General features: G+C 38.6%; 1 protein-coding gene across 2 annotated transcripts; it reads right to left on the bottom strand.

Annotated features, from left to right (window-relative positions):
• Positions 1 to 2,672: 2,672 nt before the first annotated feature.
• ZCCHC10 (zinc finger CCHC-type containing 10) lies at positions 2,673 to 18,698 on the bottom strand. 2 transcript variants are annotated; one of them, XM_023617699.2, is made up of 4 exons: positions 18,553 to 18,698; positions 9,095 to 9,256; positions 5,214 to 5,255; positions 2,673 to 4,546 (listed from the first exon to the last, which is right to left on the bottom strand). In XM_023617699.2, exons 1-4 carry the CDS (start codon positions 18,591 to 18,593, stop codon positions 4,279 to 4,281), a joined length of 513 nt encoding a protein of 170 aa, XP_023473467.1. In that variant the 5' UTR covers positions 18,594 to 18,698; the 3' UTR covers positions 2,673 to 4,278. The 2 variants fall into 2 exon arrangements, with proteins under 2 accessions (XP_023473467.1, XP_070090445.1); XM_070234344.1 differs by lacking the exon at positions 5,214 to 5,255 and having other exon boundaries at positions 18,553 to 18,674.
• Positions 18,699 to 23,045: the final 4,347 nt, after the last annotated feature.

Here is a 23,045-nt window from a genome sequence, read left to right as displayed (position 1 = left end):
AGTGTATGGCCCCATCAAGGTTGGAGCCTTTCCAGAGTTCTGGGGCATGAATTGACTTGCTACCAGTTGACTTTCCCTCACTGCAGGCGTATACTTTGGCTTTGTTTGGTTAAGTCGGCATCCAGTAGTCCATTAATTTTTCAGCTTCCAAAAGAGTTGTCATTTCTTATCTGTTTCATCTCCTCTTCTTTTCTCTTTGCCTTATGGGTTTATGCTTTTTGTTTGTTTCTTTTCTGCCATTTTAGTTGGCTTTCAAGAGGAATGGTAATAAACAGATGGGTTCAATTTGCATGTTTAACTGAAAGTCGTCTTTTCATTGTTCTACATGTTTTTGTGTATGTCTGGTCTTTCCAACTAGACAGTGAACTCCAAGGCACCCATTCTTGAGGTGTTATTTACACATCGTTGTATAGTACCTTTCAAATAGGAGTTCTAATGTTTGTGGTTGATATTACTGATTACCTTGAATGGTATGCACAAGTACCCTTGGGGGTACACAAAAATGTTTTCAAGAACATTGGCAATTTCCAGTCCCCAACTTCTATCGGAACCCTCTCCTAAAATTCTCCTGAGAACATCTGCAGCCCAGGTATCATACAGGCTTTCCTGTCTCTTTCTCTTTCAAAATGCCTTTCTTCCTCTTTACTAAACACACACACACACACACACACACACACACACATCTAAATCTAAATCTAAATGTAAATCTAAATCTTTTCATGGCACAATCTTCATAGGGTGTAAAAATCTGCAGGGCAGTATACAAAAATACAATTTGAAATATTGCTTTGGCCAACTTCTTTCAACTCAGGCACCATAATCCAAGGTCTGGTAGATATCCCCTCCCCGCGACCCCAGTCAAGGAAGTCTGATGTCAGAAAACGGATATTTGGCCTATGTCTGAATTTAGATATATTGTAGAGTGGGGAAAGGGAGGAGAGGAAGTAATGACAATTTTTAATTAAAGACTTTGCTTCTTTCATCTGTTGTCAATGAAAGCATTGCTCTTGAGGAAGAGTCCTGCAACAGCAAAACAAGGAAAGCTAAGATGAGAAACATACAAGGTGACACCTTATTTCTTTCAGCTAATGGCAAGGCTCCACACCTTAGGATCTAACTACCTTAGAACACTGTCGTTCAAAATGTGTAAAAAACATACTAAGACAGCACCCAGATCTTGAATTGTGAACACCATTCTCCAATTAAAAATCAGAGCAAGCCCTTTGGAAAAGTGATTGATTCCAAAGATGGGGAAGGGAGACCACAAGATGAACCTGGAACATCTTGTGGTCCCAGAAAGTAAGGAAATACTAAAAAAAAAAAAAAAAAAAAAGAGAGAATTTGTTGAAAGACAAAAAGCCAAATTGAAGGAGCTCTCCTAATAGCCAAAAGTAGAAAAATCTGTGCAACAAAATAAATAATGATATTGTTGGATTTTAACCCACAGAACAAAATAAACATCTGTTGAGTCCACAGTATAAATAACTGATTAAATAAAATGGGAAGAAGGACAGTTCTTCCTTATAGTATAATTCCAATTAGTATAGAAGGAAAGAAGGAAATAGAAATCACCATTAGCAAAACATCACAGTAATAATGGTCGGAGGCAAGATCCACCAAAACTCAGGGGTGAGTGTGAGGAGAAACAACTTGCATAGTCTCAAAGTATCTCCCCCAAGATATCTATTAACTAAAAGGGAAAAGCAATAACTTTACAATGGAGAAACCTGGCAGAAACCACCTTAACCAAGTGATCAAGGTCAACATCTCCAATAATAAGTAAACATATCGACATTAAGAATCCTGTATGATGGACTGAGCACACAACTTCATTTCTGTGATATTCCTCCAAAAGTAACCTCAGTTCAATCAGAATAATGATCAAAACTCTTCCAGAAAAGTAATAAAAGGCATGAAAGACAAGGACAGACTGAGGAACTGTTAAGACAGTAGCAGACTTAGAAGTAACTAAATGCATTTTCTGGGTAATATTCTGGAACTAAAAAAGGACATTAGTGGGAAAACTGGTGAAATATGAAGGTTTTTGTTTCCTTTTACCAAATTATTAATTTCTTGGTTCTGATCATTGTACTATGGTTATGTAAGATGCTAACATGAGGAGAAGCTAGGCAAGGTGTATACGGAAACTATCATATTTTTACAACTTTTCTGTAAATCTACAGTAAGTTCAAAATAAAGCTAACAGAATAAATAAAACCATGAAGTACACCTTCTCTGCACTTTTTTTCTATTTCCAGTGCTAACTTGTGGCCTAATGCCATATTTTGACTCTAGAACAAAATTACTATAATGTACAGTCATACTAACAAAATGTTTGTGAAATGAAAACCTATGATCTAATGACTCCTTTCGACATGATTGTGGTTGAGAAATAATGCATTTACATTTGCCAGGAACTCAACTTCCAGAGTTCTATTTTTAGGCAGGATGGGGAGAAATTCCAGAAGTTACTCTCTACTCTGCCACTGATTCTTTTTTGAGTGAACTGTGTGACTAGAAAAGAATAGAGTTCCTGCCCTCTATACTTCCCCAGGCACACCTTTCAACAGTTATAATAGTAAATATAATTAGAATTTGTTTAAACGCCCTTACCCTCAAAAGGAATAAGAACTGGCATTAAGCAAAATAGCAGAGAGAAGCAGAGCTTAAGCTTTTGAGCACAAATGATGAGTTTTATTGAATCGCAAGTGATGCAACCTATGTACACATTTTTTTCTCTTCCAAGTTCTTTAAGTGCTAAAATTGCTCTTATAGAGACTATGAACGTTGTAAAATGTGTTTAATTAGTAATTTATTAAATTTACCTGTCAACTGATACATTCTGTATGGTGCCTTTGAAACGATGGTTTGAGAGTTTATTTACAATCTTTGAAAGCAGATGGTTCTGTAAAACTTACAGGTAATTATAGGCTCCTTAAACTTGCAACATACATTATTTCAACACTTAAATAGAAGCCCATTTTCTTCAAAAGTAATTTTCTACTACTTTCTCATAAAAATATAAAAAGACAACATTCATAGTTTTAAAAACCTATATTTAATCCAAATCAAGATTTTTCTACAAATGATACCTCTTTCCAAAAAGTGTAAAAGACATCATAGGATAATGTGATGTTAAACCAAATAATCTCACCACAGCAGAATATTTAACTTTGAGAAATATTGTGCAGTATTTCGTTTTGACCTTTCATGCTAGATTTCAACTGTGCACATGGTATGTAAACACAGCAGATTAATCCAAGTCATTCATATTTATCCAGTAGGCTGTCATACATGACCAGTTACCATATAAACTGTCATACTGCAATTGCAAAAATCGTAAAAGGCAATCTTTATGAAAGCTTAAAAAAATCTTAATAAAAGGCAACCAACATCGTCATAATTTTCTGTAAAAATTACCTCTCTTCTTCCTACTTTCCTTTACCTTTGAATGGTAATTTTTATAGCATATTAACACACAAAGATATTTATATCACTTTTACTTAAGTTAGCCTTTTAAATGACTGGTTTCTTTTCTAATACACTGTATTTATCAAAAGGCACCAAGATTAGACTCCTAAGTAGTTTCAGAATTTTTGTTCCTTTTTAGGTTCCTCTAGAATGATTTTCCTCAAAAAAGGGTAACTCTAAGAACCAGATGAAAATGAATGATAATACAACATAGAAACATGAAACTTGTACCATCCAAAAGGTATAAATATATTAATAGGTATCTTGAACTTTTCATTTAGGACAAGAAGTCAGAATAACTTTCTGAACATAAACATAAAAATAGAGCCATTTATTATAATAGTAGGAAAACTCCTAAGCTTATAGTAACAATGTATTAAATCTTACATAATAATACACAGCCAAAAGCATTAGAAATTCACTGCCAGATAATCTGATGCATTATCCTGAAGACATGTCTGATACATACCACTAACATATAACAAAGTATGGCATTTATTTCACAGGGAGAAAAGATAAGTTTCATCACAAAAACAGATTTACTGGATTTCAGCTTTGATTAAGTTTTAGAGATATATTTTAAAGATAAAAAAGGAAAACAAGGTTCACCCTTAAAATAAAAAAGTCTTTATATATATATATTCTCCATTATTAATACTCTTTATGCTCTAACATAAAACATTTAGAAACTTTTAAACTCTAGACATTTTGACCAGTTAACCTATTTGGCCTTAACATATTCTAAATTCCCTTCTGAGAATCACATTAATGTTTTCAGTTCATTAGTCCCATATGGATGGAGCAATCCTATTTCTTTTTTTTCTTCTTTGGTGGTTCATCCTCCGAGCTGCTATCTGTGCTGGTGCTGCTGCTACTGGAAGAGCTGGAATCCGAGTCTGAATCAGAGGAAGAGGAAGAGCTTGAGGAGGAGGCGGAAGATGAGGAACTGGAGGAGCTTTCATCAGTGTCACTGTCCTCTGAGGAGGATGAGGTAGACGTTTCATCACTCTCTGATGAAGAGTCACTGGCTGAGCTGTCACTGCTATTGCTACTGGAACTGGTTACACTCTTAGACCTATTAGACAATGAACAGTTACGTGCATGGGAAGGTGACATTGAACAGAATGTTTAAAAGCAATTTCATATGAATATTATGTATATGCAGCTACTGCAGCTTTGCTAGCATGTTATCTGTAGATTTCATGCTTTTGGGATTGCCTAACTGTTGTAACCCCCCCCCCCCCCCCCCCCCCCCCCCCCCCGCAACAAGGTCTTTTTACTTCAGCATTTTAACTCTCTTGGATGGAGTTCCAGATAAGTTTACCTACCATATTATGCTCCAGTGAATAATGTTAGAATAAAGTTGCAGTGTAACAACTGGATTTATTTATACCTCATGTAGAATGGTAAATGTTTCATAATCTTAACTACTTTAGACCAGATATAGCTGGTCAAGAATTTCTTACCAGTTTAATAACATTTTCTATTCTAAGCCAAGAGAAATTTTTAACTATTTTCAAGTATAAGGACAGTGGAAAGTTGGAGAAAAAGGAGAAATGAAGGCAATAAATTCAAGACAAGTAAAGAGAAAAACATATCAGAAAACAGGATGATATTTAATCATGAATTGCAACAAGAGACTTCAGATCCAAATCTCATAACTATTATTTTAAAATCACTCTTCCCATCCCTCCAACTAGTATTACATATTATCTATATAATACTCCTCAAGCCACACATACCTTTTTTTCTTGGTCTTTCTTTCTACATTAGTTTCTCCAATGCTGATAAACATGGGGGGGGGGGGAGAAAGCTCCTGTTAATAGAGTGATCGATCACACATAGCTTAGATGAACTCTTCTGCTATCCCCAAAACTGTTTTACATTGGAGAAACATTTTGTCTTTTATAACATGTACTCAGAGTCCAGTATTTCTTGTTATAACCAAGTGGAAAGTTTGCTATTGTAGGCTGTATATGGCATAGGCAGTCAACTTAACCAGCACTTAAGCAAGACAAATGTTATCAACTGTATCTTAGAAGCCAGGAAAGTTAGCAGTTAAGATGACTGAATGCATCAACTGGGTTCTTTCTTAGTTTTGAACTTAGGTTGACATGGCTAAATCAACTACTTACTGAACAACAGAACAAAGCAAGTAATAGCACAACAGCTGTAATTTATAATTTGAGTTTTCAGAGTCATATTATAAATGACCATTTCATATAAAAAGAAAAGCACCTTTAATTTAAAATAACCATTTCCATTTCTTTTTCTGAATGTCCCCCAAATGTTCAATTATTTACTGTTTAAAAACCAGAGACTTACTACTTCAACACTGTGTTCCCTCACAATATTTATAAAGAACATAGTCTGGTGATTTTTGAATGAAATACACAAATGGCTTGCTGCTCTATTTCTGCCAAACAACATGTAAACTAAATCAGGTTTTCAAACTACAGAATTACTTCTATTACTATAGGACTGTCCTGTAAATTTAATATTTTTATATTCTTGACTTCTCTATATTTCCTAGATAATGCTTCTATCCTTATGTCCTAAGTCTTTAAACATAAATATGTATTTATGTAAAGTTGTTTTACACAATGGAATTACTTATTGAATTGTCACTTTGGGGGTAAAATAAGTGGTAGAAGTACGTTTAAGTCACACCACAAGAATTCATGATCACTGAAATTCACACACTTCCATCGTTTTATCACCGAACCAAAAATCAGCAGTCTTTGTGCAACAGAGCCATATCTAAAATGCATGTAGTTCTATACATTTTTAAGACCAAGATACTTGTGTAATACAACTAGAAAAACAAAAGTAAATGTTGAAATTAAATTATTCATAACTCTTATTTTTTATTCTTTAGGACAGAGGTCTTAATTTTTTTTGCTTATATTCCTAATAAAAGAATTTTGAAAAATTATGTTTTCCCCTTATACTTTTTATTCTACCTTTTTTCCTCCTGCTTTTTCTCCCCAAATTCCCCCAGTACACAGCTGCATATTGTAGTTGTGGGTCCTTCTAGTTGAGGCCTCAGTGTGGCCTGATGAGCAGTGCCATACCTGCGCCCAGGATCCAAACTGGTGAAACCCTGGGCAGCCAAAGAGGAACGTGTGAACTTAACCACTGGGCCATGGGGCCCGCCCCTATTCTAAGTTTCAATATTTGCAAGGGTATAGTCTCTGGCATATTATATATATATATACATATATATTTTTTTTTTGGGGGGGGAAGATTAGCCCTGAGCTAACATCTGCCGCCAATCTTCCTCTTCTTGCTGAGGAAGACTGGCCATGAGCTAACATCTGTGCCTATCCTCCTCTACTTTATAAGTGGGACGCCTGCCACAGCATGGCTTGTCAAGCGGTGCCATGTCTGCACCCAGGATCCGAGCCAGCGAACTCCAGGTCACGGAAGTGGAAGGTGAGCACTTAACTGCTGCGCCACCAGGCCGGCCCTGTATCTTGATATTTTAAAAAGAAAACTGTTATATCACTTTGATCATTGTATCCAATGGAAAGTAAATGCCACAATAATTTGTTACCTATCATAATTCACTTAAAAAAATAGACAGACAATCTTATCTTTAACAGTTGATACTTTCACAGTCTTTTTTCCTCTTTGAACTTGTACTGTTATTCTGCTTTCTGCATTGAATGTATCCTAACATATTTTTATGCCTGAAAATTTTAGTGATCACTTGTGATACTTCTCTGCAATAAAAATATAGACATAACTTGAAATTGTATCTTTTAATCACTTGTGATGATGTGTTTAAGTATTTAAAAATTCTGAATTGAGTTATCATTATCATTATTACCATATAGTTGATTAAAACAATGCAAAAATATACTATAAACTTTAATAACATTATACATAAAAATAATTTTATTGGAAATACATCTCTTAATGATATTGAATTTTTTTCTAGTTTATATATCCATGGATCTTACAGACTGTGACAAGGTTCAGCATTAATTCAATTCCTATATTTAATTTTAATAGAGTTAATCCTGAGAAAACTTGCTAACCTAAAGAGGTAGACAGGAATAGAAAGAGTTTTGTTGCAGCAATGTTACTCAATTCTTCAAATTTCTCCCATGTTATATTCCACGAATCACATAATGATGTATCATTACAATACACTTTTAAATTGACAACTCAATTAGGTCCTCCTTCAATTTTACTGGGAAAGTTTTTTTTTTTTTTTTTGAGGAAGATTAGCCCTGAGCTAACTACTGCCAATCCTCCTCTTTTTGCTGAGGAATACTGGCCCTGAGCTAACATCCACGCCCATCTTCCTCTACTTTTTTTTATATGTGGAACGCCTACCACAGCATGGCTTTTGCCAAGTGGTACCATGTCCGCAACCGGGATCCGAACCATCAAACCCCAGGCTGCCGAGAAGCAGAACGTGCGAGTGCGAACTTAACCGCAGTGCCATGAGGCCGCCCCGGGGGGGGGGGGGGGGGGGGGGGGGGAATTTACATAAGAATTTGCTTCCAATAATTAGAGGCATTCACTTCTTCAGTACAAACACCAGTATTTTGAAACATCTCCAGGATTTTACACATGAGGATAATACACCAAGGTAAGATTATAGAGGCAGATGAGAGGTATGCCTTTCTTTAGCAAAATCAGAGAAGGGTTGTTGGAAAAGGGGAAGTGGAATAGTAGAACCAGTAGGCAAGTTCTTGGTGGATTTATTTTTGGAACAAATATATATGAATGTTGATGATCTAGAAATTGACTATCCATCTATTCCTGCATAACCCTTGAAAAGCCTTCATGTTCACAAATTGGAAGACTGCTGCCTTGAAAGTCCACATGTTTAAGACACTATTAAATAGCTAACAGTCCTCATGAAGATGCTGCTTCTAATCTGTAGCATTAAGTAGACCCAACACCTTCTTACTTCAGTTTCTCTGAAACAAGTATACTTATTTATTTCACAGGAACTTTAAAAGTTTTATTCAAAGGACATAAAAGGGTAAATAACAATTTTCCAGTTTCCCTCCTATCCAGTTTTCCTTCTAGAAAGGAACCACTATTATCAATCATTTACATTTTTAAAAAAAAACATTCTCTTTTTCTTCTTTTTTAACATAAATGACAGCATATTATATATACTGTTCTCTACCTTTTTTAAATACTTAATATAAGTATCTCGGATACTTACCTTGAGTGTCTTTCCACATCAGCTGATGTAATTGACCTCACCGTATTCCGTTGCCATCTCATTGGCAGTTGAGGCAATAAAGCAAAATGACTAAGAGCATGGACTCTGGAGACGGGCAGGTCGGTGTAACACTTAACTTTGCCACTTACTAGCTATGTGACACTGAGCAAGTTACTGAATCTCTCCATGCCTCAGTTTCTTCATATGTAAAATGGGGATAAGAATAGTACCTACCATGTATAGATGCGATGCTTAGATAAACTAATACTTGTAAAGACCTTAGTGCAATGGCTAGCACATAGTAAGCACTCATTAAATATTCACTAGTATTATAACCTAAATCTGGATATCCACCATGAGACATTTAGTCCCTTAATAAGTTCTATAAATATAAATCAAAAAGATTCCTTTGGATGCTACATGTCAACTTACCTCTGTTGTAATAATAATCTGTTTTCTTTTTCTCTTAAAGCTTTCTTTAGCTCTGCTGTTCTTGAAGGCCTATGTAGGTATTTTCTTTTTCCTGTGCATTCATAAGTCCAATGTCCAAATTCCAAGCATTTCTGACATCTTACATGTTGCTTATTTGCTTCACTAAAGAGCAAAAAATAGAATACAGGCCTTAAAATTTTGACTTGATGTCTTCTGCCTTGAAAAGAATAAACAATGTAAAGTATAAAACGATATTTACTTTTATGGTCAGCTCAAAACATCATTTTACACTTTACAAGGTTTAAGTTAGATTTAATCACAAGGCAGTATAGTAAGTGGTTAAGAGTATGGACCTTAGAGTTAGACAGAATTGAGTTCAAATCTTCATTCCTCAATTCTATTCCAATAATGGCAGACTAGGTAACTCAGATCAACTCTTCAGCTCAGAACTAGAAAACACAGTCAAAATATTTTTCATATATTTACAAACTCATTACTAACCAAAGAAAAGCAAATTAAAACTCCAATAGGATACCACCAGACACCCACCAAAGACTAAAATTAAAAGCTGGCAATAGCAAATGTTAGCAAAGATAAACAACAAGAGGAACACTCATCCATCGCCGGTACTAATGCAATTTGGTACAACCATTTTGAAAAACACTTACTATAGTTGAAGAGATGCATATTCTATGATCCAGCAATTCCACTTGTAGGTATTCATGCAATAGAAATCCATGCACAACTATACCAGATAAGATGTATGAGAATATTGCTTTCCTTCATTTAGCTCTTAAAAATTTTGAAACAATCCAACCTTACAGAAAAGTTGAAAGCACAGTTCAAAGAACTATTTTTCCTGAATCATTTGTGAGTTGCCAACCTGATGCCTCATCAACCCAGAATATTTTCTGTATATTTACTATAAACTACGCTATCCTCCTATATAACAATGTAACCATTAAAATCAAGAAATTAATGCTGATACATGTCTATTATTTAATCTTCAGATCCCATTTAAGTTTCATCAAATGTTCCAATGATGCTCTTTATAGCAAAATCCAGTTCAGCATCAATGTTGCACTTGTTGTCATGTCTCTTTAGCCTTCTTTGGTCTAGAAAGAGTTTCTCAGTTGTATCTAGCTTTTCATGACCTTGCATTTTTGAAGATTACATGCCATTTATTTTGTAGAACATGCTTCAATTTGAGTTGGAGGATTTACCTCCAAGCTCACTCACAAGGCTGTTAGAAGGAAGCTTCAGTTCCTTGCCATATTGGCTTCTCCATAGGGCTGCTCACAACATGGCTTTCCCCAGAGTGACCAAGAAAGAAGTCAATCTTTTATAACCTAATCTTGGAAATGACATACCATTACTTTTGCTGGATTCTATTAGTTACACAGACCAATCCTGGTACAATGTGGGAGGAGACTACACAAGAATGTGAATGCCAGGAGGCAGCGATCATTGGGGTCATCTTGGAGGCTGGCTACCATATCTGATCTCTCTACGTGATTGGATTCAGGCCATGCATCTTTGGCAGGAACATAACAGAAACATGCTGTGTTACTCTCACTGTATTCTTGTCAGGTGACATGAGACTTCAGTTTGTCTTATTACTGATGATGTTCACTTTGATACCTTGATTAAGGAGAGTATAACAGAGTTTGCCATTGTAAAGTTACTTTTTTTCTTTTTGTAAGAGTGGTGGTTTTAGATTATGTCCACAAATGCTTTGATACTCCTCACTTCAAGAAGTGGAGACTGATTCCCCTCCCCTTGAGTGTGGCTTAGATTTAGTGACTTGCTTCTAAGGAACAGAATAAAGAGTGATGAAACGTGGCTTTGAAGAGTAGGTTATGTAGCTGCCATGTATGAAGACACTCAAGCAGCCTCTAGAGAGTTCCATGTGGTAAGGAACTGAGGCTTCCTGCCAATAGCCCTGTGAATAAGTTCAGGGCTGGTCAAGTCTTCAGATGACTGCAGCCCCTGGCAACATCCTGACCACAACCACATGGGAGAGCCTGAGTCAGAACCACTCAGCTAAATCACTCTCGAATTCATGACCCACAGAAACTATGAGATAATGTTTATTATTAGAAACCACTAAGTTCTGGGGTAATTTGTTACACAACTATAATTGATAACTAACATAGTAATTAATAAGTACTTTGTAGGTTGGTACTTGAAAGTATATAAATATCTTGCTCATTAAATTCTGAGTTCATTTATTCACCTATCAGTATAAACTCATGTTTTTCATTTTATTCAATGAGTTATAATCCATTACCATGATTTATTTTGGTGCTCAGATTGACGAACATTTGGTCAGTGGGAATTGTTTCAAGCTGGACTCTGTATTCTTTTGACATGGCTCCTTCATTCTTTGAGCATCTCCTTACTTTCTAGTACAACAAAAAATTCCAGGCTCATCTTATACTTTCTCTGTCCCAGTCTGAAATCAGCCTGATGATATTTAGAGTCAAGATCGGGGTGCATGTGTGTTCACTGTTACTGAGATGCTGGTGTCCCCCAGGTACTCTCAGTGAACAGAACTAGGACACACACCTATCCATGTATTAAATACATATATTTACATCTATATTTAATTATGTATTTTGAAAACCATGAATTCATAGCAATATCTTTAATTCCAATCCAACTTCACAAGGCTTACTCTATTTTTTTCCTTCTCCATACGTCCCTCTCCAGTGAGAAATCTGGCTCCCATTATCCTTAATAAATTTACTCATTTGGTCAATTCTTCTTACGTAACCAGTTGCCCACCGCTGCCACTGCTGCCCCCTCCCCCATGCAGATGCCCTCTTTACTCCACTTGGGATCTGATGCTCTGCCTCTCGCTGTTCCCCCCTCCCCCCACCACGTGTACATGTTCCTCACCCTGCTTGGGCTCTGACTCCCACTGCCATGCCAGTACCCCTCACATGGACACATTTCTTTTTTTACTTAGGTTCTGACATCCCATACCAAATTACATCTCCCCTCCCCTATATGAATATTCTTCCCACTAGGGGGACAACTTGTACTAAACTGCCCTCCTGTGTGGACACCCCCCTTGCCCTGCTAGGGATATGACACTGGGCACTGGACCTCCCCCCTCCACTAGGTACCCTCCGCACCCTGCTGACTCTGCGAGCTAGTTCACACCATGTGCATGCCCTCCTTATCCCATTTCAGCTCTAATATTCCAAGGCCAGGTCAACCCTCTGCACGGACACCTACCCTGCTCTACACCACCTAATGGCTTTAGAATTGACTTGTGCAAGAAAGGAAGATGAAGAAGAAGAAGTATAAGAATATTCTTAACACAATGATTTGTAATATCCTCAAAATTGGAAATAACAGCAAAGTAGAAGGGTTAATTTGCAGTATAGAACACAGTAGAATACTTTATAGTAATAAAAATGAAACAACTACAGCTTAATTTAACTTAGATGGATCTTAGATATAAGTCAGACTCAAAAGAATCCATACTGTCTGATTCCATATAAAGTTCAAAGACATGCAAAATTAAACTCTAGTGCACAGTTAGATGGCAAAAGTATAAAGAGAAGCAAGGTTTTTTTATTTTTATTTACCTTTTTTTTGGTGAGGAAGATTGGCCCTGAGCTAACATCCACTGCCAATCTTCATCTTTCTTTGCTTGAGGAAGATTGTCCCTGGGCTAACATCTATGCCAGTCTTTCTCTATTTTGTATGTGGGATGCTGCCACAGCATGGCCTGATGAGCAGTGTATAGGATCGTGCCCAGGATCCAAACCTACAAACTGTGGGCCGTTGAAGCAGAGCACATAAACTTAACACTACACCACCAGGCCAGCTCCTGGACAGCTGTTTTTTGACAAAGGTGCAAAGAAATTCAGTGGTGAAAAATGTCTTCAACTATTGGTACTGGAACAATTGGACAACCATACACAAAAAGATGAACTTTGAAAAAGAGTTGGCAGTTTCTTTTTTTCTTTCTTTTTTTTTTTTCAGGAAGATTAGCCTTGAGCTAACATCTGCTGCCAATCCTCCTCTTTTTGCTGAGGAAGACTAGCCCTGAGCTAACTAACATCCGTGCCCATCCTCCTCCACTTTATACGTGGGATGCCTACCACAGCACGGCTTGCCAAGCGGTGCCATGTCTGCACCTGGGATCCAAACCTGTGAACCCTGGGCCGCTGAAGTGGAACATGCGCACTTAATCACTGTGCCACCCGGGTGGCCCTGGCAGTTTCTCATAAAGTTAAATATAAACTTACTATATGATCCAGCAATCCCACTCTTAGGTATTTACCTAAGAGAAAGGAAAACTTATGTTTAGACAAAAGTCTATACAAAAATGTTTATGGCAGTTTTATTCATAATAACCAAAAACTGGAAACAATCAAAATGTCTTTCAACTGGTGAACAGATAAACAAACTGTTATAACCATACAATGGAATGTTATTTACAATAACAAAAAAAAAAAGAATGCACTATTGATACATGCAAGAACTTGGATTGATCTCAAAGGCATTATCTATGGAAAAAGAAGCTGGACTCAAAAGGCTACAGTCTGATTCTATTCACATGACATTCTGGAAAGGTAAAATTACAGGAACAGAAAAAGATCGGTGGTTGCCAGAGGTTGAGGACGGGGCAAGAGCTGACTTACAAAGAGTCACAAAGGAATTTTCTAGGTGATAGAATTATTCTATATCTTGATTTTGGTGGTGGTTATACGACTATACACATAGTATTTCTCAGAACTCATAAAAATGTACATTAAAAAGGATTAATTTTACTACACACAAATTAAACCTCAATAAATCTGACTTTAGAAAAATGTCCATACCATCTGATCTAGAAATAATGAATATATGCAAAATTTTAGTTGTAGAATTATTTATTATAGGAAGTACAATATGGCTTATACGAGTAAACCTAACTATCCCACAACAAAGGAAATGGCCAAAAAGTTATTGTATATCCATAAAGAACACTATGGGGTTATTTAAAATGTAAAATATGGCCTAAAAGGTTGTATACTAAAATGTAAACAATGCTTATTGTTGGGGTAGGATTATAATACTTTTTTCCCTATCTATATTTTTTAACTTTACTACGTTGAAGACGGATTGCATGTGAAATCATAAAACAAAATTTTAAAAGATATTTTTCAAAGGAGCATATAGGGGCCAGTCCCATGGCCAAGTGGTTAAGTTCACATGCTCTGCTTCGGCAGCCCAGGGTTTTGCTGGTTCGGATCCCGGGCGCCAACACAGAGCCACTCGTGGGGTCATACTGAGGTGGTGTCGCACATGCCACAACTAGAAGGACCCACAACTAAAATATGCAACTATGTACTGGGGGGATTTTGGGGGAAAAAGCAGAAGAAAAAAAAAGGAACCTGTAACTAAGGAGTCCAGAATAGTAAAGGGCTATGAGAAATATCTAAAAGCCTCCTGCCAAAATGAGCTGAGACTAGTGAAAAATATCAAGAACATGGAAAATTGTTTTATTTTGTTGTTTTAGTTGTATTTAAAACACACAGAATCAAAAAAGGGATAGGCTATTTGGGATGCTAGGCAAAATGGGCCACCTGTGTTGTCATTATACAGGCTAAGACAGCAAGCAGGATTATCTTTATTTTGCTTCAGTTTTAACTCAAACATAATTATATGAAGAATGAGAAGAGTAAAACTGAAGTTCAAGATACCTGAATGGGTAACAGAGCCCTCATCCATTCTGAATGTGTTTAAGACACATGGCCAATGTGATTGCTTGCCAACATACCAGAGATTTTCCAGGTGAGTCCGCTGTACTGTTGCTGGTAATCTGAGGAAATCTGGCAAACAGGAGTGGTGCTGAAACACTGGAAGTAGGCAAATGTGGATTCCACAAACTAGATCAGTGAACTTGACATCTACCCCAGGCAAAATTCTGGCTGTATTTACTAAATCCATTCAGAAAGAAAAGTCATGATCACTAGGTATCATATCATTACAGACTAATACCCTTACTGCCTTTAGGCATTTGTATTTCAATAAGGCATCTGGGAAAGTCTCTCACAATATCCTTGTGAACAAAACAGAACCATTAGGTAGATAGCTGAACATCATGGACAAAGAGTGCTGTTGAATGGGTTGAAGCAAAGATATAGAGAGGTATCCAGGGATGAGCTGCAGGGTTTGGGCCTGTTTGGTCTTGTTCAACGTTTTTATAAATGACTTGGGTGAGGACACAGACGTGCATATTTATCAAACCTGCAGCTGACACAAAGCTGAGAGGGAGAGCTAATACAACGGATGACCGAATCAGGATCCAAAAAAGTCTTGACAGGCTGGAACTGTGTCGAATCTAACAAGATGAAATTTAACAAGGGCAAAAGTAAGTCTGACACTTAAGTCCAGAAAATCAATACAAGACAGGAGAAGCCTGACTTGATGGCAATTCAAGTGGAAAACACTTAGGGTTTTTAACTGACAGAAATCACAGCTTAGGTCAAAAGCTGGGAAGTCAGAAGGCAGCAGGTTTTAGCTTCAGAAATATTATTTTCCTTTCAGCTCAATATAAACTTTTTGATAAATTTGAAAAATGTAACAGGTTACTACTGGAGGTGAGTATGTCCTTCCTGGAGGTCTTCAAGCCAAAGTCAGATATTCCTCTGGATACTGAAGAGAGTGCAGTGGAATCCAGCAGAGGGTTTAGTAGAAGAAATGACCCCAGATAGTGCCAAGATTCTACATCTACTCACGTGAGTAGATGTAATTACAATTTAAAAAGTGAAAATAGGGGCCAACCAGGTGGCGCAGTGGTTAAGTGCGCACGTTCCGCTTCAGTGGCCCAGGGTTCACCAGTTTGGATCACGGGTGCGGACCTACATACTGCTTGGCAAGCCATGCTGTGGTGGGTGTCCCACATATAAAGTAGAGGAAGACGGACGCGGATGTTAGCTCAGGGCCAGTCTTCCCCAGCAAAAAGAGGCGGATAAGCAGCAGAAGTTAGCTCGGGGCTAATCTTCCTCAAAAGAAAAAAAAATGTGAAAATACTTTCATTTCAACTGATTTCAAGTTAGGTCCCTGAAAGATCTGCTGAATGGGCAGTTCAAATTTAGGCTCTCTCTTTTTTTCTTTTATTTCCCTCTTCCCTCTATTAGTCCAAAGACTTCTAAAAATAATGACCATAGTACTTTCTCACTTCCCAAAACTAACTTAAAAACAGTGTAAAATTTGTTATTACGGAAGTAATACATGCTCCTTACAAATAAAATTAAACCTTTTTGATGAATATAAAATGAAAAGTAAAGGCTCCTCTTTTGCTTTCCCACCCTCAAAATATTCCCAAACTCTTCTGGACTCCCCTAGCCCCTAAAGGCTCGCCTTCTCTGACTCCCCAGGGACTTACAGTCTGCACACCATGACAGTTTTTATCATACATCCTACGTTTTCTTCCCAACAAGATCAGAAGCTCCTAAAGGTAAGATTTGTCTTTTACTTCTGTGTAGCTCCCATACCAAATACAGGCATATTGAAGAAATGCAACATTTGTTTAACTTTCTAATACTTATAAAACAAGAAAGAGCAACATCCTTTAGGTGTTAAAAGTCTTACTTTCACTTCATATTTACAGTGGACATTAGTTGGTTCTGACAATTCGGCATTCATCACCTCCTCTGACCTACCCACCCAGCACATCATTGGTTTATAGAGATCCATTCTTTGATTGTGCTGAGACGAAAACGAGATATGTCAATCAGAGCTTCATAATGCCACAGACTTGGTTCAGGGTTGGGCATGTAACCCAATCTAGATCAATGAGATGCCATCAACTTGAAGCTGAGAGGATATGAAGGATCCTAGATACTGCAGCCATCTTGGGACCAAAGGAGTGAATCTATCCAAGTATAGAACCAACATCCAAAGGGCAAATCTGAGAGTTAGACCCTGGTGACATCATTTAGCATGCCCATTAAGTATTATAATTATTTTGAGAAAGACTAGCCCTGAGCTAACATCTGCCACCAATCCTCCTCTTTTTGCTGAGGAAGACTGGCCCTGAGCTAACATCCGTGCCCATCTTCCTCCACTTTATATGTGGGACGCCTACCATAGCATGGCTTGCCAAGCAGTCCCATGTCCACACCCGGGATCCAGACCTGCGAACCCAGGCCCCTGAAACGGAACGTGCGCATCCAACCACTGCGCCACCGGCCCGCCCCCATTAAGTGTTATTATCACTCCATTCTTGATCTCAGAACTGTCTGACTTCAAAGCCTTCTTCCTCCACCAAGCATACTACTTGGACCCCAAGTCTTTATCCTTATGCTCAAGGAACTCTCCTCATCAGGCATGAGAGGTAGAGTGGAATGGAGGGAGAATAGAATGAACACGGATCTTAGGATAAAAAATATAAATATAAAAAGAAATATATATATGCTAGCAGACTGTAAGCAATATATTATAGACGTGTAAATGGTGATGACATGAAATGCTGAGAGAATGAAAAAGTGGCGCCTATATGTGGGGCGCCTACCACAGCATGGTGTGCCAAGCCGTGCCATGTCCACAACGGGATCCGAACCGGGGAACCCTGGACCGCCGAAGTGGAATGCGCAAACTTAACCGCAGCGCCACCGGGCCGGCCCCATGACGGGCTTTCTTTCGGTGGATCTTCAAATGCCACCTCTTCAGAGACGCCTTTCCAGTCCAGTTAACTCAACCTGGGCCTTTCTCTTTTTCCATCACCTCTTATTTCCTTCCAAGCTCTTATCACCAATTGTATTTACTTAAAATGTCCAGCCGGTCAACTCTTTCCACCGCTAGAGCCTAAGCTCCCTGAAAGCAGGAACTCTGTCTTGAACACCTCTTTTTCTTTAGACCCAGATTCTGGCATAGAGCAGCAGGTATAAATAAACTAACATTTAGTGAAGAGAATGAATGGGAGAAAGTGGGCAGACAGCTTGGAAGAAAAGTCGGCGTTGTCGTCAGGCTGTTCCCACGGAAGGCGAGAGGAAGCGGGTAGGAAAGCCTGCGGGGCTGGAGGCTGCTCAGGGAGCTGAAGGTTGACGTCGCGGGAGTCGGGGGTGTCGGCTCAGGGCTTCAGGCTTCCCCCGGCCACGAGTGGGTGGCCGGCTGGGTGGGCAAAGGGGCAGAAACCACTTAGGGACCAACTCCTGGGTGTCCCATTCGCGGGAACCAAACGCGGGGCTCTCTTCAGAGCCCCATGGGTCCTGCCCCGCGGACCTTACGCAGTCGTCTCCCACGAAAGCCCTAGCCCGTGGCCACCAAACTTAACGTCCGGGCCCGAGCCCCTCGAGAGCAGGCGACGTGTGAGAAAAAATGGCCTCCCTCTGCCGGTCCCACTGAGGATCCCACACCGGCCCCTCATCCCGGCGCCCGCTCACCCGCCGGCTGACGCGCTTCTCCCCGCCCCCAGCCCGCCCCGCGGCCCGACCGCGGCCCTCACTTACGCTCGTCTCCGGGCTATGAGGCGATGCATGGGAGTCGCCATCTTAGCGCGGCGGACGCCTGCCGCGCTGGGTTTTGGGAAACTCCTCGGAGGGGGCGGGGACTTCGAGCCCCTGTGGCTGCGGGCGTGGGCGGAGCCAGGTGGGCCCCGCGGGAGTCGGGGCACTTTCTGGAGCAAGCTGGGGGTGGGGGGGCTCGTGTGTTCCTCCTGCTGTGTGGGTCTCTAGTTGGAGGAAGAGAAGTGAGGCCTTTATCCGGCCTGTACAGGCTTCTGAAGGATGGGTACACGTAAATTGACTGGAGCGGCAGAGGAAAAGGTTCTCAAGTGAGGAAAAAAAAATATTTTATGAATATATATTCATATATATATGAATAAAACTGTGCCGTGTTCAGGAAACTATAAGTAGTCTGGAGAGCAAAATCCAAAGGAATGAGTAGAACAGGACTGGGACCATCAATTGAAAGACTGACTTTAGCAAACGATATATGTTACTTATTTCTATTTTTATGTATGTCTTAGGGAGTTTTACAAGGACCAAATGAGGCTATATGAGTAAAGCTGCTTTGTTAACTGGAAAAAGATTATACAGATATTAATGATTTTAGGATATTTTAGCACTTAGTGTTGGAGCATGGAGATTGTATTCCCTTAAATCCACCTTCTTTGAAACATTTATAACTTTTTGAAATATATATGTACATATGTTTCTGAGTCCCCATTCATTTTTTTCAATTAATCGAACACCAAAAATGTTTTAGGAGCTGAGGATTGAGCACTGAATAAATAAATCCTTGTACACGTGGAGCTTTCTACAGATGGTAAACAAAGGCAACGTCCAAAGAGCATAAATACTCTAAAGAAAAACGATTCAGGGTAAGGGGGTAAAGAGTAATTTACCATGGGGAGTTAGAGAAGGTGATGTCATGTGACCTTTCAGCACATCTTATTTTTTTAAAGAAAGGAATCTTACCAACCGTTTTGTTCTTCATCTTGCTTAGTTCATTCCTCAATGTCTTTATGGACATCTTCTCTCATATCAGTACATACAGATCTAATTCTTTTTATGTATTACTTTATATGGATTACATGGATATTCCACAGTTTATCCAACCAGTACCCTATCCCTATTGTTGAACAATTAGACCATTTACCACAAAGATGGAATGAACAGATTTTTAAGCACCTACCTGTGTTTCTGTAGGATGACTTCCTTCCTAGAGGTAGAATTGCTGGGTCAAAGGATATGTGCACTTTTAATTTTGATAGATATTACCTATTGTCCTTTAAATAGGTTGTACCCAAACCTACTTTCTCACTAGAATTGACAATGGTCAAACTTTTAAACTTTTGCCTATCTGATAAGCCAATATGATATATTATTGATGAGGTTAAATACCTTTCATATGATTGTTGAAGACTGTACTTCTTTCACAAATTGTTCAAATTCTTTGTCTATTTTTCTATTGGATTCTTAGCCTTTTAATATTGATTTGTAGCAACTTTTAATATTTTACATATAAACCCTTTCTTTTATATTTTACAAGTATTTTTCCTATTTTGTCTGTTGTCTTTTAATTTTGTGATCATTTACCCTGTACAGAGGCATCAAATTTTTTTATAGCCATTTTTTTCTTTTTTTTATATAGGCATTTTAAAAAATCTTTTTCTTTATGGGGTTTTAGATTTGGCTCATGCTTACAATGGCCTTTTATATCCCAGGTTATTAAAATATTTTCTTGTAATTTTTTCCCCCCAAGGGGCCAGAATGTAGTTGTATATTCTAGTTGTAAGTCCTTCTAGTTCTTCTATGTGAGCTGCCACCACAGCATGGCTACTGACAGACAAGTGGTGTGGTTCTGTCCCTGGGAACCAAACCATGGCTGCTGAAGTGGAGCATGCCAAATTTTAACCACTAGGGCATCAGGGCTGGCTCTGTAATTCTTTAATTACAGTTATGGTTATATTCTTACTCCTAATTTTTAGTTTTTGAAATACCATTTACTAAATAATCTATCATTTCTCTACTGATTTGAAATGCCACTCTATCATGTACCAAATATGTACAAATTTAGTTTGTTTGGACATTCTGTTTTCTTCCAAAGATCAATTTGTGCCAGTATTTGTTTCACAGTTTTAATTTCCGTGGTTTTATAGGATATTTTGATGTTTGTTAAGGCAAGTCCCTCCTAAGTAATCTTTCTTTTTCCTCAGTTTTCTTTATTGCTCCTAGATATTTATTTCCCTAGATAGCTTTATTCTCAAATTTTCAAGTTTCTCAAAAAATATTGATTTATTTGTGAACTAATTTTAAAAGAAACTGCATTGTAGCAAATGTGAAAAGGCAAGAGACAGAACGAGATATAATGAATTGAAAAGAGGAAACAAATGACATTATTTGTGATGATTTGGTTATACACCTGGAAACCCTAAAGAATTCATTAAAAGCTCCTAGAGAGTTCAACATAGGGGCCAGACACACAAAATACCATAATAACTTGCTTTTTCAGTGCAAGACCAAGTCAATATAGTTGTTTCCCGTTGATGGCCGTGGGCTTGTGGGACCTTCAGCTTTGTCCAGAGGGCCCAGGCTAACGTTTAGATGCTAAGTTTTGTATACCTTAGTGAGTAGAAGCTGACAAAATTAAAAACTCTTGTGAAAGCTGCAAGTAATTTCTATATGGCAAGAATGAACACTTTACTAGTCTTTAAGCAGACTATACCTTTATTCTAGGAAAACCTTCCCCAAGTGTCTTCCAGTTACGTAAGATGTCTCAAAGAACTGAAGGAGGGAGGGATGTAAAAGGCATGTGTTGGAGAGGGAGCTGCATCTCTCTAGACTGGGTTACGTTTGGTCAGGATGGTTGTTTCCTGCCCTGACCCTGGCCTGTTCATGAGCACCTGTGGTTAGAGAGCTGAGCACAGATGGGGCCCTCTTCGAGGTCAGGCAAACTATGCAGTTCATAGAGCCCATGCTTTAAAAAGTCCCACGTTTGGTTGAATGCTCCGTTATTGCTGTCTTGAAATTCTTAATAACTTTGGAACAGGTAGTCCTGCATTTTAATTTTGCACTGAGCCCTATACTTTATGTAGCTCGTCCTGCACCAGAAGTTGGTGAAAGTGTTTTCACAAGATATTGGGAGACTGAGAGCAATGCAAACTAGCTCTAGCAGGATCAGAAAGGGGAGAGGACGGACCCTCCCACTTTTCCTGGAAAACAGAATCAACTTTTCCCTGAAGATTGGTGGCTATTGCGTAAAAAAAAAAAACTTTTTTTTAAAGTTTTTTACCCTTTCATTATGTCTTAAAACTAGTTATTGTAACTATTGAGGACACTTCAGTGTTGTAAAATTGTATCCTGGTGCAAAATCAATTGTGGGGTTTTTCCTTCATGTGCCTTTGCAAACAAAAAAAGAGTTCTTCTCCTTCCAGTAGGATAAGAGACTTTGACTACCTTGGCTAAATAAAAGAGCGCTTCAGAGCAGGGAGACCATTTCTTTTGTAAAAAGGAGTGGCCATGCAAGGGAAATGGCAGAAGTGCCTTTGGGCCTCTGTGGGGATGAGGCTCTGGTTCTCCAAATGAAAAAAGCACGGCTCTTCCATCCACCTCTGGGCTTAGGGGTGAGAGTGGAGCCTGAAGCTCCCTGGCATGGGGTGAGAGCTGTCTTCCTCAATTATTTCCACTTTCCAAGAAGGCTTGAAAATGAAATACTCAAAAGTTATGTCACATTCTCTTATCTTCAGACACAGCTGCTTGGGCTCCTCAGAGTCCTTGCACCTTGATGCAACACTTTGCTGTGACATAGCTTCATGAGGTAACCACAAATCTGTGTGGTTGTGAGTCCAAGATTTGCAGGTTCCCTCTCTGGTGACTTAAACTTCTTTGCAGTAGGAGAGAAGGAAGTTGACATGCTGAGAGAAGCAGAGATGAGAGACAGAGAGAAAAAGACCTACCTATACTTGATTGTCTTCTCCTTCGATTCCTTGGATTATCATAATTTCCCTTCAGTAAATCTCTTTTGTGATTAAGATGGTTCAAGTTGGGTTTATGTATCTTGTCCCCAAAAGGATCCTTGACTTTATCACCAGAGGTAAGGTTTATCCCCATTTTACAAATGAAAGGACTGAGACTCAGACATGTTAAGTGATTTATCCAAGGCCCACAGCCCTGAGGTTTTCCATTACACACCTACCCCCCTACCCCAGCCAGTTTTATTTTGAGATATATAGGACCACTTCCCTTATATCATTTAGGATTCAATTGCAAGAAATAGAAAACAAAACTTTGGCTAAACAAAGAATTTATTGGCAGTTTATTGGCTAGCTCATAGTGCAGAAGGAAGAATTGCACACCCAGCCTTGAGAAGGTCTTGAACCAGGAAAGTCTAGATCTTAGTCCTGGGAACTTGTGTGTTACTTCTTTAGGTTACTGCCAGCAGATGACCAGGTCCAACTCCCTGTGGTACCTGTGTGCCTCATCTCAACAATAAAGCTCCT

Source organism: Equus caballus, chromosome 14 (genome assembly GCF_041296265.1).
Source record: "Equus caballus isolate H_3958 breed thoroughbred chromosome 14, TB-T2T, whole genome shotgun sequence".
NCBI classification, from domain to species: Eukaryota; Metazoa; Chordata; class Mammalia; order Perissodactyla; family Equidae; genus Equus; species Equus caballus.
Note: the sequence above shows the minus strand (reverse complement) of the source record. Positions and strands in the feature narration are given on the sequence as shown.